Source organism: Ornithorhynchus anatinus, chromosome X1, assembly GCF_004115215.2.
Source record: "Ornithorhynchus anatinus isolate Pmale09 chromosome X1, mOrnAna1.pri.v4, whole genome shotgun sequence".
Lineage (NCBI taxonomy): Eukaryota > Metazoa > Chordata > Mammalia > Monotremata > Ornithorhynchidae > Ornithorhynchus > Ornithorhynchus anatinus.
In genome coordinates, this window is record NC_041749.1 from 32647103 (window position 1) to 32661696 (window position 14594).

At 44.2% G+C, this 14594-nt stretch overlaps 1 protein-coding gene and 1 non-coding gene across 2 annotated transcripts in view; one reads left to right on the plus strand and one right to left on the minus strand.

The window, feature by feature from the left end:
* Positions 1 to 1069: 1069 nt before the first annotated feature.
* LOC114807215 lies at positions 1070 to 1207 on the minus strand. The gene has a single exon (XR_003755267.1). It is a non-coding gene; the product is annotated as a small nucleolar RNA SNORA7 (small nucleolar RNA).
* Positions 1208 to 5270: 4063 nt separating this feature from the next.
* Positions 5271 to 14594, plus strand: part of GLRA1 (glycine receptor alpha 1) — a 104542-nt gene continuing 95218 nt past the window's right edge. Inside the window, exon 1 of the mRNA XM_029050339.1 lies at positions 5271 to 5347. Coding sequence (XP_028906172.1) covers positions 5271 to 5347 — 77 coding nt within the window. The remainder of the gene's footprint in view (positions 5348 to 14594) is intronic.

Here is a 14594-nt window from a genome sequence, read left to right on the forward strand (position 1 = left end):
ATGTCAATCACTGTTCTAAGCCCTGGAGTAGATACAAGCTAATCAGTTTGGACACAGTACCTTCCGACATGGGGCTCACTTAACCTGGCTGCTTGTGGTTGTTTCCATCCAATCACACAAATGGATTCTTACTTCCAATCCTCCACTAATTCTTCAGTATCATTCTCCTTGCCATTCAATTCTACTCTCTTAAAGGCAGAAAAGTTTTTTATGGTACTTGTTAAGCACTTACTATGTCCTAGGCACTGTACTGAGCACCAAGGTGGATACCACTTAGTTAGTTTGGACCCAGCCCCTGTCCCACATGGAGCGCAGGGGCTTAATGCTTAATCCCCATTTTACTGTTGAGGTCACTGAATCACTGATGCCCAAACATTACTGCAGACAAGTGGTAAAGCCGGGTTTCAAACCCAGTTCCTCTGACTCCCAGGCCCGTGCTCTTTCCACTAGGTCATATTGCTTCTCAATGACAAAGATGACTATGGATTCTGTTGTAGTCTCTCAAGAGCTTAATACAGCACTTTATTCATAATAGGCCCTCAATAAATGCCACTGAGAAATTTAGCATTGGTCTTCAATTCAATCCCTCTTCTCCATTCTCTCAGCTACAGCACTATCTTTAGGCCAGGATTGTTTCAGTAGACTCGACACTTCTAAGTCTTCCTGCCTCCTGCCTCTCCCTCTCAAAACTGAAGTTGCACTTCAATGCAAGCTTAATGTGTTTCTTTAGTCCTCCATACTGCCACTACTTCATTTCAGCTCACCACCGCAGTTACCTAATAATAATGATGGTGTTTGTTGAGCACTTTCTGTGTGTCAAACATCATTCTAAGCACTGGGGTTTTGTCTTGTCTTATGCTGTCGAGTCGTTTCCGACCCATAGCAACACCACAGACACATCTCTCCTAGAACACCCCGCTCTCCATTTGCAATTGTTCTGGTAGTGTATCCATAGTTTTCTTGGTAAAAATACGGAAGTGGTTTACTAGTGTCGCCTTCTGTGCAGTAAACTCGAGTCCCTTCCTTGACTCTCTCCCATGCTCCTGCTGCCCAGCGTGGGTGAGTTTTGCCTTGTAGCAGTTTGCCTTCCACTCGCTAGCCATTGCCCAAGCTAGGTATGAAATGGGTAGGCCTCTGCTTGACTCTCCCTCCTGTAGCCGAGACTGGTAGAGTACTGGAAACTCTCCAGGTGTGACCCTGAGAGTGGAAAGCACTGGGGTAGATACAAGTTAATCAGGTTGGACACAGTCCCTGTACCACATAGGGCTCACAGTGTTGGACACAGTCCCTGTACCACATGGGGCTCACAGTCTTAATCCCCATTTTACAAATGAGGTAACTGAGGCACAGAGAAGTTGAGTGACTTGCCCAAGGTCACACAGCAGAAATGTGATTCTACCTCACAGTGAGAACAAACAAGGAGTGCCCATCAATCTGTCCTTCAGTAGAGATGGTCATATCTGATGATTGCCCACAGGATGGGGGCCCTACTTTCGGCGGCTGGCAATGCCCTGAGCCAAGCCAAGGATGAGGCCACCCGGCCTGTAGGTCAGAGATTTTGGTTCTGAAGACGAACGCAGGACCTTGGGACCAAGAGCTGTGGGTTAAGCGGCTCAAGGAGGAGTACCAGGTGCTTCTCAGGTTCTGTGGCTCCTCCACACCAGGCAGGGAATCCCCAGGGAGGCGGGCATGCTGATGTCTCAGGGAATAAGCTCTGGAAGTGTGCTGCTTCCAGTTCCATGGTTAGCTTCACCCTCCTGCTCCAAGCTGCCGCCACGGGGGCAAGGGAAATTTGGGAAGTCACACTTCAGATAGAGAATAGGAAGGAATTCTCGATTAAGCCCCCCTTTCCTCAATTCCCCTCTCTCCCTCATCATCTCGACTGGCTCCCTCTGCTTCCCCCAACCCCAAGCATTTATGTATGTATGCATAGAGTTATAATTTTACTTATTTATATTGATGCCTGTTTACTTGTTTTGTTGGCTGTCTCCCTCCGCACAGAGACTGTGAGCCCATTGTGGACAGGAATTTTCTCTCTTTATTGCTGTATTGTACTTTCCAAACAGTACAGTGCTCTATACACAGTAAGCGCTCAATAAATATGAATAAATGAATAAATGACTTCCCAACCTAGAGTTGAGGATCGCTCTGTGCCTGAGGATGCAACAGTCAGTGTGGGATCCCCCTTGCTGTAAGGTGATATGTCTAGACTGTGAGCTCGTTGTGGGAGGGAATGTGTCTGTTATTATATTGTACTCTCCCGAGCACTTAGTATAGTGCTTTGCACACAGTAAGTGCTCAATAAATGCAATTGAATGAGTGAATGGAAGTGGAGGATCCAGGATTAGAACCCAGGTCCTACTGACTCCCAGGCTCGTATCCTATCCACTAGGCCATGCTGCTTCCTGCCATACCCATGTAGCCTCCTGTCATTCATCTTAGGGTTGAGCATAGCTTCAACGCTGACAGGTGGGCTGAACTGCAAGATCTTCTCGGCCACTTGCCGCTGAATGTGTGGCACTTAAGTGCTGCTGATGCACTAAGTCTATCCTGATCTCTTCATGCTCTTCAGCTCAAATGTGAACAGGGCTTTAATCAGATCCACTCCTTCTCCAGCCTGCTGCTTGCTTATTCCTCCCTCCTCCCCCTCCTCAGTAGGTATGAACACTTCCGTTTTGGTCCACTGACACATCTTACCCTATGGGGAGACGTAGGAAGGAGGGCATTTCCACTGGAATTCCCACTCTCCTCCGCAAATTTGTTCCTACAATCAACATTGCCTGCAGCTGGACGGCAAAGAGACTGAAGGAGAGGACAAGAGATACAAAAACCTCATGTCTATTAGAAACTCCCTTGGAGGGCACAGCTTGGAGCCTGGTTTTCATCTAACTCCCTCCTCGCCTTTCCCTCTCCCTAACAAATTTTAAATGCTAAACAGCAACTCATGGCAAACCGCTGGGCAACTTGTAAAGTGTCTTTGCTCAAAGGGTTTTCTCTCATTTGATTTGTTCTTTTTTTTTATTTTTTGGTAGGAAACAAATTAATCATCTCGAAGTTTAAGTAACATAGTAAGCTTGGATGATGCTGCTGGCATCTAATCCCAGCTCTGCTATATGTCTGCTGTGTGACCTTGGGCAAGTCACTTAACTTCTCTGTTCCTCGGTTATCTCATCTGTAAATTGGGGATTAAGACTGTGAACCCTGTGTGGGGAAGGGACTGTCCAACACGATTTGCTTATATATACTCCAGCGCTTAGAACAGTACCTGGCACGTGGTAAGTGCTTAACAAATCCACAATTATTATTTTTAATAGAATGATGGTTCTGGGCTTCACTAGAAAGCTGATGATGATCATGGTCATTAATGGTATCTACTGAGCGCTTCATATGTGCCGAGCACTGTGCTAAGCGTTTAGGAGAGTACATTACAATGGAGTTGGCAGAAATGTTCCCTGCCCATAATGAGTTTATGGTCTAGAGGGAGAGTCATATATTAATATAAAAATGATTTATAATATATAATTTATAAATATGTACATAAGGGTTATGGAGTTGAAGATGGGGTGAATATCATATGCCCAAAGGTCACAGATCCCAGATCCCAGATGACACAGAAGGGAGTGAGAGATGGGGTAAAGAGGGTTTAATCGGAGAAGGCCTCTTGGAGGAGAAGGGACCTTAATAAGGCTTTGAAAGTGGGGAGACTGGTGGTCTGGCATATATGAACGGGGAGGGAGCTCCAGGCTAAGAGGGGGATGTGGGAAAGGGCAGCGTGGCTCAGTGGAAAGAGCACGGGCTTTGGAGTCAGAGGCCATGGGTTCGAATCCCAGCTCTGCCACTTGTCAGCTGTGTGACTGTGGGCAAGTCACTTCACTTCTCTGGGCCTCAGTTATCTCATCTGTAAAATGGGGATTAAGACTGTGAGCCCCACGTGGGACAACCTGATTCCCCTGTGTCTACCCCAGCGTTTAGAACAGTGCTCTGCACATAGTAAGCGCTTAACAAATACCAACATTATTATTATTATTATTATCTGTGGTAACATAGGGGAGATGGGGCACAGTGAGTAAGCAGGGAACCAGAGGAGTGAACTGTGGGGGCTGGCCTGTAATAGGAGATCCCTTGCCTTCCTCAGTCTCCAGCTCGGTGGCAGAGAGGTGAGCCCTGGGCTGTTTCCACCATACATTGAGCCTCTGTTGCCATGGTAGTCTTTTTTCGTCTCCACCCTACCTCTCCCCTACCTTAGCTCCAAACCACAGTTGAGTTGAGTTCTTCACTGTGGAGAGGGAGATCCAAGCCACATTGTCATCCACTTGGGCTGCCAAGGAGAGAGGGGGCTCCAAGCTGCCTCCACCATGGAGCCCACCCCCTATCCCCTTTACCTGCAGCACACCCTGGACCACCTCCACTATGGGCCATTTTCGTGGGGCACTTCTGCCTCCATGCCAGGCTCCGTTCCCATACACATCCTGACATCCAGGCCACTGTGCGTCCCCCAAACCCCACCCTGGAACACAGCCCATGGAGTGTCCCGGAGCTTCTGCCGCCACCGGACACTTCCATCCCGCCCCCACATCGCAGCCTGGAGTTGACCCTGGCGCTATGTGTTTTCCCAATTCCTTGGTACTTTGGGGTGCTCCCCTGCCACCCCTATTCCACGTGGCTCCAAGATGGCAGATGGGGACACAGGGTAGAGATCAACGGACTGCTGGAGGAGGGAATAAGAGAGATGAATGGGTACCACTGGAGACTGAAGGATGCCAATTTCCTGCTCATCCACCAACGAGAAGCTACCGAACCTGACCGACAGCACAGGGATTAATGGGAGCATCTTTGAGAGGGCCAAGGGAAGCTGACCGTGGCAGCTGGGGGGTGGGATTATGGAAATGAGCAGATGTTTTAAAAACTCACCCACCTAAGCAACCCACAATGAGTACCTGGACCAGCAGCCAGACACTGAGCCTTCCTGGGAGGAAGTGGAATTAAAGTCGACTGACTTTGGCGAGCTGCTGTCTCTGAGTTCTTTACACCTCTCTGGGAGTGGTTGCAATGGTGGTGTTAATACGATATTCATTAAGCATTTACTATGTGCCAAGCAGTGTTCTGAGCACTGGGGCAGATACAAGTAAATCAGGTTGGATACATTCCCTGTCCCACTTGGGGTTCATAGTCTATGGAAGAGTGAGTAGGATTTGATCCCCATTTTTATAGATTGAATCCCCATTTTATCGATGAAGTATAGACGCTGATGGATTTTCCCACGGGGAACAATGGAGGAGCCTCAATCCAAAAAGAGATATGAGAAGAAGCTTAATATCACATGGTCTCAGACCCAGAATATGGAGAGGTGAGTTTGGTGGAGAGTGATTTTCCACTCATCCCTGTGGGATTAAAAAATTTTCCTGATTCCCAAATGAAGGTCAGCCATTGTTGCCTCTCCTGAAGGCCAAGAGGCACAATCACATCATTGAGTTGATTAAACAAATATAGCAACTTTGTTCTTCTGGGATGTGCCAGACACATCCTCTGTCATTTCTTCAATACATTTGTATATGAAAGCCCAGAATTTATCTAGGAGGAAGTTAAAAATCAACTAGATATTTACTGAGTGAATGTGTGCTAAGAAAGAGAAAAAGACTCCTGTCTTCAGGGAGGCTATGCTGTGTGCTAAGCACTGGGATAAATGTATAATCATTAGATACGACACCACCTCTAAACCTCCCAGGCCTCACAGGGTTTTTACACTGGGAGAGCAGACATCGTATCCCCATTTTCATATAGGGAAACTGAGTCACCTTTCCATTTGATTCATCAGGCCTTTGAGGGGAGACAGAATTCGAGGTAAGCTTTAAAGATGAGGATGATAAGTTGATGGGAGTGAAATTTGAAGTTATTCCAAACTTGGTGGTCATCTTGGAGAACAAATAATGGAGAAGGGTAGCATTTGCTTGGGACAGGGAAGAATGAGAAAATGAGAAAAATATTTCTAGTATGTAAGCAAAAGAATAAAAGACACAGAGTGTTAAAGTCACTTGCCCAAGATCTAAAAGCAAGTCAGTGGCAGAGCCAAGAATAGAGAGCCCCAGTCCCTCCTAAACCCAGATGGGTGTGTAGTCTGTTATTCCAGGATGAATGGTTAGAGAAACAGCAGAAAAATAAGGGCTTTTCATTTATTATTATTAATAATATTCTTATATAATAATGGCATTTGTTACATTTAATTATTAGTATGGTATTTGTTAAGAGTTTACTATGTGTCAAGCACTGTTCTAAGTGTTGGTGTAGATTTAAAGTTAATCAGGTCAGGCGCTGTACTGGTCCCACATGGGGCTAAGAGGCAACTGGTTGAGCTGGAATTAGAATTCACATCCTCTGACTCCCAGGACTGTGCTCTTCCTAGTAAGCCATGCTACTGTTCTAGTAAGCTACATGCATACTATGTTTCAAAAGTTTTCCTAAGAACTGGATTAGAGATAAGATACAATCCCTGTCCCACATGGGATTCACAGACTAAGTAGACGATTAGACTGTAAGCCCGTCAAAGGGCAGGGACTGTCTCTATCTGTTACCAATTTGTACATTCCAAGCACTTAGTACAGTGCTCTGCATATAGTAAGCGCTCAATAAATTCTATTGAATAAATGAAAGAATAAGTAGAAGAGAGAACTGGAATTGAATCCCTATTGTACAGTTGAGGAAACTGAGGCACAGAAAAGTTAAGTGACTTGCCCAGTGCTATACATTTCCTATATTCCCTTTTCCCTGTGTCTGTCCTTCTCTCATCTATGAAAATGGGAGCTTCCTGTGGGTCTAGGACCATGGTCTGAATCAAAATGCTTGTTCCTTGCTCCAGTACCTAATACATTGCACTCATTTTGCAATTCCTTAACAAATGTTGCAAATAAATAGTGTCAGATTCAGGATGGTTTGTCTGATTTGAAGTATGCTGGCCCATCACTATTCCTTCACTTAGTCACATTTATTGAGCACTTACTGTGTGCAGAGCACTGAACTAAGTGCTTGGGAAAGTACAATACAAAAAGAAACAGACACATTCCCTGCCCACAATGAGGTTACAGTCTAGAGGACTATCAAAGACCACATAAGCTCCTGGGTGCAGAGGGACACAGTCAGATAGTCAGGGCCCCTCCCCTTAAGGAAAATTCTGTTTTCTGTCACTCAACAACCCCCAGGTCCTCAAAGACATTATGACAGCTTCAGAGTGGCTAGTGATCTACGGCTGAAATGAGACCCCCAGGATTCTGTCCCAAGCCCAAACCCCTAGCCTAGGCAACTCCTTAGTGGATGATTTCCCATTTCACTTCTTGGCGGTCTCCTGCTAACATACCTAACCATGTCTCTTTCTCTGCCTGGCTTTGAAATATGGATTCTATTAATAGCGATGCCTTATCTGGGATGTGCTGGTGCAAGGGATTCCAAACAGGTGTGAAATCATCCGAAACCCCCGTCAGCCACTCAAAGTTTAATTATGCAACGAGAAGCCAAACGCTAATTGAGAAAGCTGAGATTCATCCACTGGGGCTTCCGACACGTGCTTATGCCACAGCCTGGCGGTAGTTATTTCGCTTGCTTTTAAATGCTCAGCAAAATCAAAATAAAATGCCACGTTAAGTGTATTTAAGCCACTTAAAATTTTAAACATTTTGCCCACCTTTGTTTCTCCAGTACATGGTATCCAAGGCACTTCAAATCACTCCCTGTGGTTTGATTTTTCTCCAGCACTGCGAGGAAATGCAGTTCCATTGATTTCTAATATCCAACTTGGTCATGTGAGCCTTTCTATTAGGCCAACAGAGGTTTGGCGGAGGAAATCTCAGGCTTTTCGGGAACAAGAAAGATCCGCTGTACCTCAAGCCCAGGTGCTATTAACTGCAACTTACCAGGATAATTCATCATGTTTAAAACAGTCACTGCAGAAGGGGCACCTTTACTGAGGCAGGAAAGCTGAAGCAGAGAATTTCTTGGGAAATCCAAAGCTGTGTCCGGCAAGCTTCAGAGAATGGTGAGAAGTGACTAATCGCCGGGGGGTGAGAATTTGCAGGAGAAACTACCCGTCTGGCTTGAAGAAATGAAATGGAATGGAATTGGCTTGGGGGAAGATGGGCTTCCTGTCCTGCAGCCAAATTTGTTTCTCTGGCAAACAAATTTACATTCCTCTCCCAACATAGCTTCCAAAATACAGATGAAATATTTCCAATATGCATCCATCTTTCTGAATTCATCTGCTTATTTGCTCCAGTGGTTCCCCCTCACAGCATCCCCCCAGGTTCAATTGCAGCAGCCAGATTCCTCGACAAGCTGGGTTTTTGTGGGGCATAGTTCAGAGAGGTATAATTCTGTCTTTTATCCAGTATGCATAGACATTTCCTACTAGAACCCAGGCAGAGAAAAATAAATAAAAAACTCCACATGCATTCCAAAAGGAACCAAGCATACCCCAATGTTCACCCTCAGGATTGCTCTTTAAAGAGACAGGACTTCCAAATAACCACAGAAATGGAAGCCAAACCCCAAAGCCTCCAGAGAAGGCGAAACCATGTGTAACTGGATATTAACCACAGGCATTTCACTCAGTCTTCCCCTTACCCTAGAAAGCATATGGTAATTCCTGCCAGCCTCGTACTTCTGCAATCTGTTTCTCTGGGATGGTTATTGTAATTTATCAACCGCAGCTCTTGTGTTTGAGTTCTTTCAGAGGTTTTTTTTTTTTTTTTTTTGCCTCTGCCTAGTCTTACCCTTTGAAATTCAGATCTGGACACTGGGTTTGAGTCTCCAAATGCATCCAGAGTCAGACTGCTAAATTACGAGTGTTCACGTCTTGATCCTCCTTGCCTACCTTGCTCCATTCTTTTTCAACCTGACACTGAGTTTACACCAGGCAGATGTGGCAAATGAATAGTGATCATCAAAGCTTCCTTTCCCAGGCATGGTTAAGATGGAGCCCGTAAGTAGGGCAACAACCATTCATCTTGATTCAACCAAGACAGACCAAATATTTGGGACTCTCCAGCAGTCTCGTTGGGTTGCTTACATCAGCAAAATAGGAAGCTCCAGCCTTTGGAAGACCTATTTTTATCCTGTGCTCCACTCTGAAGCCTTGGGAGTGAGGGGAATCCTGAATCTGCTATTTATATCTCTCACCTCACCCTTAACTACTGGATAGTTGTCCATTCATGTCTGTTGCCTCCCCCACCCCATCATCAGCGAAATGAGAACAAGGATCCCTCTCTTAGATTTCTGTGTGTTCCTGAAGCACCTAATGTACAGTATGAATTTAATGAACACTGTTAACATCCTCCCCTAGCTTCTCTCCACTTTCTGAGGATCTCCATTTCAAAATGCATGGTGCGGGGGGAGACACTGCCTTTGGATAAATTGTTTGAAAAGAATGTAAATTATATATCCATCCTTACTCTTCAGGTACATTTAGCTGTAATAAATTTTTTTTCTCTTAAAATGCTCAATGAGAATTTTTTTCTCTTTCCTTCTCTTCCCTGCAGCCCAGAGAAAGAGAGGGAGTGAAAGTAATGAGAGAGTAAGAGTGAGAAAAACAGAGAGAGAGAGAGAGGAAGAGAGAGGGAAGAGAAGGAGATGGAGCAAAAAGAACCTTGCAGGGCAAACTCTCCATCCCCTGACTGGGAACAGTAGTTCCTGGGGCTAGGCAGGGTGGAATGAGGAATAAACTTCCCAAAGGGTTCCATGACCAAGGACAAGACCTGACATCCGGAGTCGAGCCAACAGGACCAATTTCACTTCTGTTTTGGTACATGGGGTTGAGTACCTTACCTCTTGCTCACAACCTTCCTCCTGCCTGGAGAGATGCACTCAGTAAATACTACTCATTGACAGACTATTAAAGAAATCCAGCAAACGTGAAAATGAGCCAGGGCCCAGGAGTCAGCTTTACTGACTGTAAAGCTAAGTTATTTAGAGTGGCCATTGCTCAGGGGAGCATGAGATGGGAAACAACTCCAGCCTGGAGGTCTCTGCATTTAAGTGGACCAGACTCGGAGATTGAGCTTGCATTAGCTCTACTCCTGATTCTGCCACCAGTCTGCAATGACACTTTGAGTAACTCACTCAATCTCTCTGTGCTTCCATTTTCCCACTTATAATGTGATAACAATAATAATAATAATAATGGTATTTGTCAAGTGCTTACTATGTGCCAAGCATTGTTCTAAGCACTGGGAGAGATACAAGTTATCAGGTTGCCCCAGGTGGGGCTCACAGTCTTATTCCCCATTTTACTTATGAATTAACTGAGGCACAGAGAAGTAAAGTGACTCACCCAAAGTCACACCGCTGACATGTGGCGGAGCCAGGATTAGAGCCCATGACCTCTGACTCCTATGCCCGCACTCTTTCCACTGAGCCACCCTGCTTCTCAGCTTACACATGGACTGTAGGCTCCATGTGGTCAGGGAATGAGTCTACCAACTGTTGTATTGTACTCTTTCAAGTGCTTAGTAATAATAATAATGGTATTTGTTAAGCGCTTACTATGTGCAGAGCACTGTTCTAAGCACTGGGGTAGATACAGGATAATCAGATTGTCCCATGGGGAACTCACATTTTTTAATTCCCATTTTTGCATATGAGGTAACTGAGGCACAGAGAAGTGAAGTGACTTGCCCAAGGTCACACAGCAGACAAGTGGCGGATCAGGATTCAAACCCAAGACCTCTGACTCCCAAGCCCAGGCTCTTTCCACTAAGCCATGCTGCTTCTCATAGTACATCGCTTTGCACATGGTAAGTGTTCAATAAATGCCATTAATGGCTTGATTGATTGTTTACTGCAAAAATGAGATGAGTCCATACAGAGAGCAGTTTAGGGAAGGCCTGCCGCTTTCGGTTTCTGCTAGGGCTTTTCTGGTCTCAGAAATCAAACGGCAAATACAGCAAGAGGTCGTGCGTGGCCATCTGCATAGAGATTTAATGAGGGGTTTGTGATTTCTCAGTGTCTCAGCCAAGCTGTTTCCCTGTCTCAGGGATCCTGAACCTTTGCCATAACCTAACAAAAGCCTTTAGCCCTTCGTGGCCTAAATAAATCACCTTTGTCTAATTTAATCTGTTCCAGACTGAATAGTTTCCATGGTTGGGAAAAGTGATCAAAGAAAAATATTGGAATCATAGAATGGAAGGAACAGTCTGTATCTTTCCTAGGGTTTTGATGGGTGTGGCAAATACATCGGTAATGCACAGTGTCACGATCTAAATTTGCATAAAAAGATCTGGTCAGTATAACCCTCTCACTCCTTTTACCTAAGTCAGCTTCTAACCCTTCAGCAAAATCTGGCCCTCAGTAGCTGTCCAGTTAGTAATTTGACCCTCCACTTTCCACTTCATTTCTCTTATTATGGGCTTTGGGTTATTTCCTTGCTAGTTAGTCAAGGGATGGCAATGATGAGGAGAAGAGAGGAAGCTTAAATGTTGCAACCGTGAGCAGCTCTGATAAAGGGTTTAGTGGAGAAGATTGAAGCTATTGGCTAAAATGAGGCTTGCGGATTATGTGCGGATTTCATTTATGTGCACTGTCCTTGCCCCCATTAGCATGGATAATCTCTGCATTATGGATTCCCCACTGAACTATTCATTCATGCTTTTTGCCCCCGTTGCATTACTTGATTTGTATCACTGACAATTCAGAGTTTGCAATGTCATAGTCCAGAGTGGGGCATACTCAGTGTTGCTGGTTATCCTGTTAGTTTTCCAGTTACAACTGGGCAGATTACTTGATACCACAATTCAGCCAAATTTCCCTCGCCCTAATATTCAGACATCCCCCATGACAAGATCAGTTTATTCTATCTTGTAACCACCGAGAAGTGTCTGTCCTTAGACACTTCCTCTTCTTCCTCTTCCTCATAATTTTTCAATACTGGGACATACGTAGGGATGATGGTAGCAAAGTATTTTACCTTACAGCTTAGGGCAGATTTAGAAGACATGAGATTTAGGTCCATCTGATTGTGTAAATCAGTGCCTGAGAAACAGGGCTCCCAAGAAGAGACAGTTTGCCAGAAGAATGTATGTCAGTATATTCACCTCCTCTTTCCAAGTGAGCAGACTTAAATAAGGGAGTCTGATTTATTTAGTGGTCTGATATGAAGTGGCCAGTTCCCTTAGATGAAGAGTGGGTAATTTCTGGATAGCTCCCATTTTCATCCCTATTGTCCAATAGCCCCTGTAGTGACTGGACCGCCCCCCCTCCAATCTAAACAAACCATAACAATGTCTCCATCTATTATCACTTCATATATAAGAGCCCATATCTTCATCATGCTAATAACTGTGGTATCTTAGAAGGTCACGGCAAGAGCACAGGGCCTGTCAGTCAGAGAACCTTTGTTCTAATCCCAGCTCTGCCACTAATTGCTATATGACCTTGGGAAAGTCAGTTCACTTCTCTGTGCCTCAATTACTTCATCTGTAAAATGGGGATTAAGAATATGAGCCTCATGTGAGATGGGGATTATGTCCAACCTAACAATCTTGTATCTGTCACAGCATTTAGTACAGTGCCTGGCATATAATAATCCCTTAGCAAATGCCACTTTTTTTTTTTTTAAAAAAAAAGGTCTATCATACTTAACCAGAAAGATGAAGAATGTTGCTCCTTTGCATTTGGGAGTGCAATTGTCTCAGTAACTGGAAAGGAAAACAATTGTCTCCTCCTGAGAATTTGCCCCTGGAAGAGGTCAAGGAGAACAGAGTTATTTTCAGTCTTGTAATTTGAGACAAGTCATGACAAGAGTACGACACCAGAGATGAGAAAAAAAATGTATGTCTTGGGCGTCACGCAGTTTTGTAAAAAATAAAAATGCAAATTTTCAATGTTTGGGCAGAAATGGGACCAAAAAAGAAGTGATTTAAAATCTGTGGGTTCCTTCAATATCATGAAAGTAACGGGGAAGGGTTCAGTCTGGTTATGGAATCATTTTTATTTGAAGAAATTGCAGGATTAGAACTATCTCTGATTTTTAAATTATTATTATTATTTTGAGTGATTTCTGCTGAGACATTCCCATTGCCCAGACAAAAAAGGAAAGAAAAAAACTCCACACCTGCTCAAGTTTACTCCCTTCACTCTAGAAGATAAACGATGTTGGTTTTTTCCTGTGAGTGAATTGGGGCACAGGAAAGAGTTCACCATAATAAAATGTTCAGTGCAAGAGAGGTGACTTCAAGTAGATTTTCTCTGCTGCCTAAGGTCTCCCAGCTCGCTCTAATTATCACCTAGATCTGATCAGAACTAGATAAAGAAGAGGCATAAGAGAAAATTCACCCATTCTCCCCACCAGGAAAACTTTTCCAACAAGGCTGTCCACTTTTTCCCTTTTTAGGCCACACTAAGCTCTAATCAGCCTCAGAACTATAGAAAACGGGAGTTAGCTTCCTCTTCTTTATAAGTAATCACACCAACCCTTTCCTCCAACCTACCCACCATGAACAGGCCTCTATTTCCCCCAGCCACAGGAAAACAGGTACCTGATAGAAGTTGGAGGTCTTTCCTTTTTAACACCAAATTGTGAACTTGGGCTATGGAAACATCATTATATTCTTCTAGTTTGTAAGCTCTTTGAGGGCAAGGATCTTGTCTATAAGCTCTATCGTTATCTCCCAAAGTACTGCGCGTGTTAGGCTCAGAAAATATGATTGATTCTGTCTTCCATCCAAAGGCCAAAATGCTTAGTACAGTCCTCTGCAGACAGTAAGTGCTCAATAAAAATGATTGATTAATTTACTGACCTCCAGACACTCTTAACCAATATTATTATTGCCATGAATAATATTGCTAGTTTGAAAGCTTCTGGAGAATACATAAGCCCTTTGTATTTACTAACTCTATTGAGCTCTCAGAAGTGCTTAGAACAATACTCTGCACACAGTATGCACTCAATAAATCATTACTAGTATTGTTATTATCATTATGTTTGTTAAGTGCTTCCTGTGTGCCAAGAACTGTTCTAAATGCTGGGATAGATACAAGTTAAACAGGCTAGAGACAGCCCCTGTTGCACATGGGGCTCACGGTCTTTGTAGGAGGAAGAGCAGGTATTGAACCTCCACTTTACAAGTGACGAAACTGAGGCCCAGAGAAGTTAAGTGACTTGCCCATTGTTAACCACTAAGCAAGTGGTAGAGGCAGGATTAGAACCCAGGTCCTCTAACTACCAGGCAAGTGTTCTTTCCATTAGGCTATGCTGCTCCTAAATGTACAGCTAGTTGATTGACCCTCTTAATCAACTGCATTCTCCCAGGCATTTAGTACAGTGGTCTGCACATAATAGGCACTCAAAAAATATGACTAATTGACCTCTCCCACTCCCTTCTGTGTCACTCTTGCACTTGGATTTTCACCCTTTATCACCCCGCCTTCCATCCCACAATGCTGATGCACATATCCATAATTTATCAATCAATCATATTTATTGAGCACTAACTCTGTGCAGGGCAGTGTACTGAGTGCTTGGGAGAGTATAATACAACCATATAACAGACACATTATTTTATTTATACTAATGTCTATCTCCCTTTCTAGATTGTAAACTCATTGTGGGCAGGGAA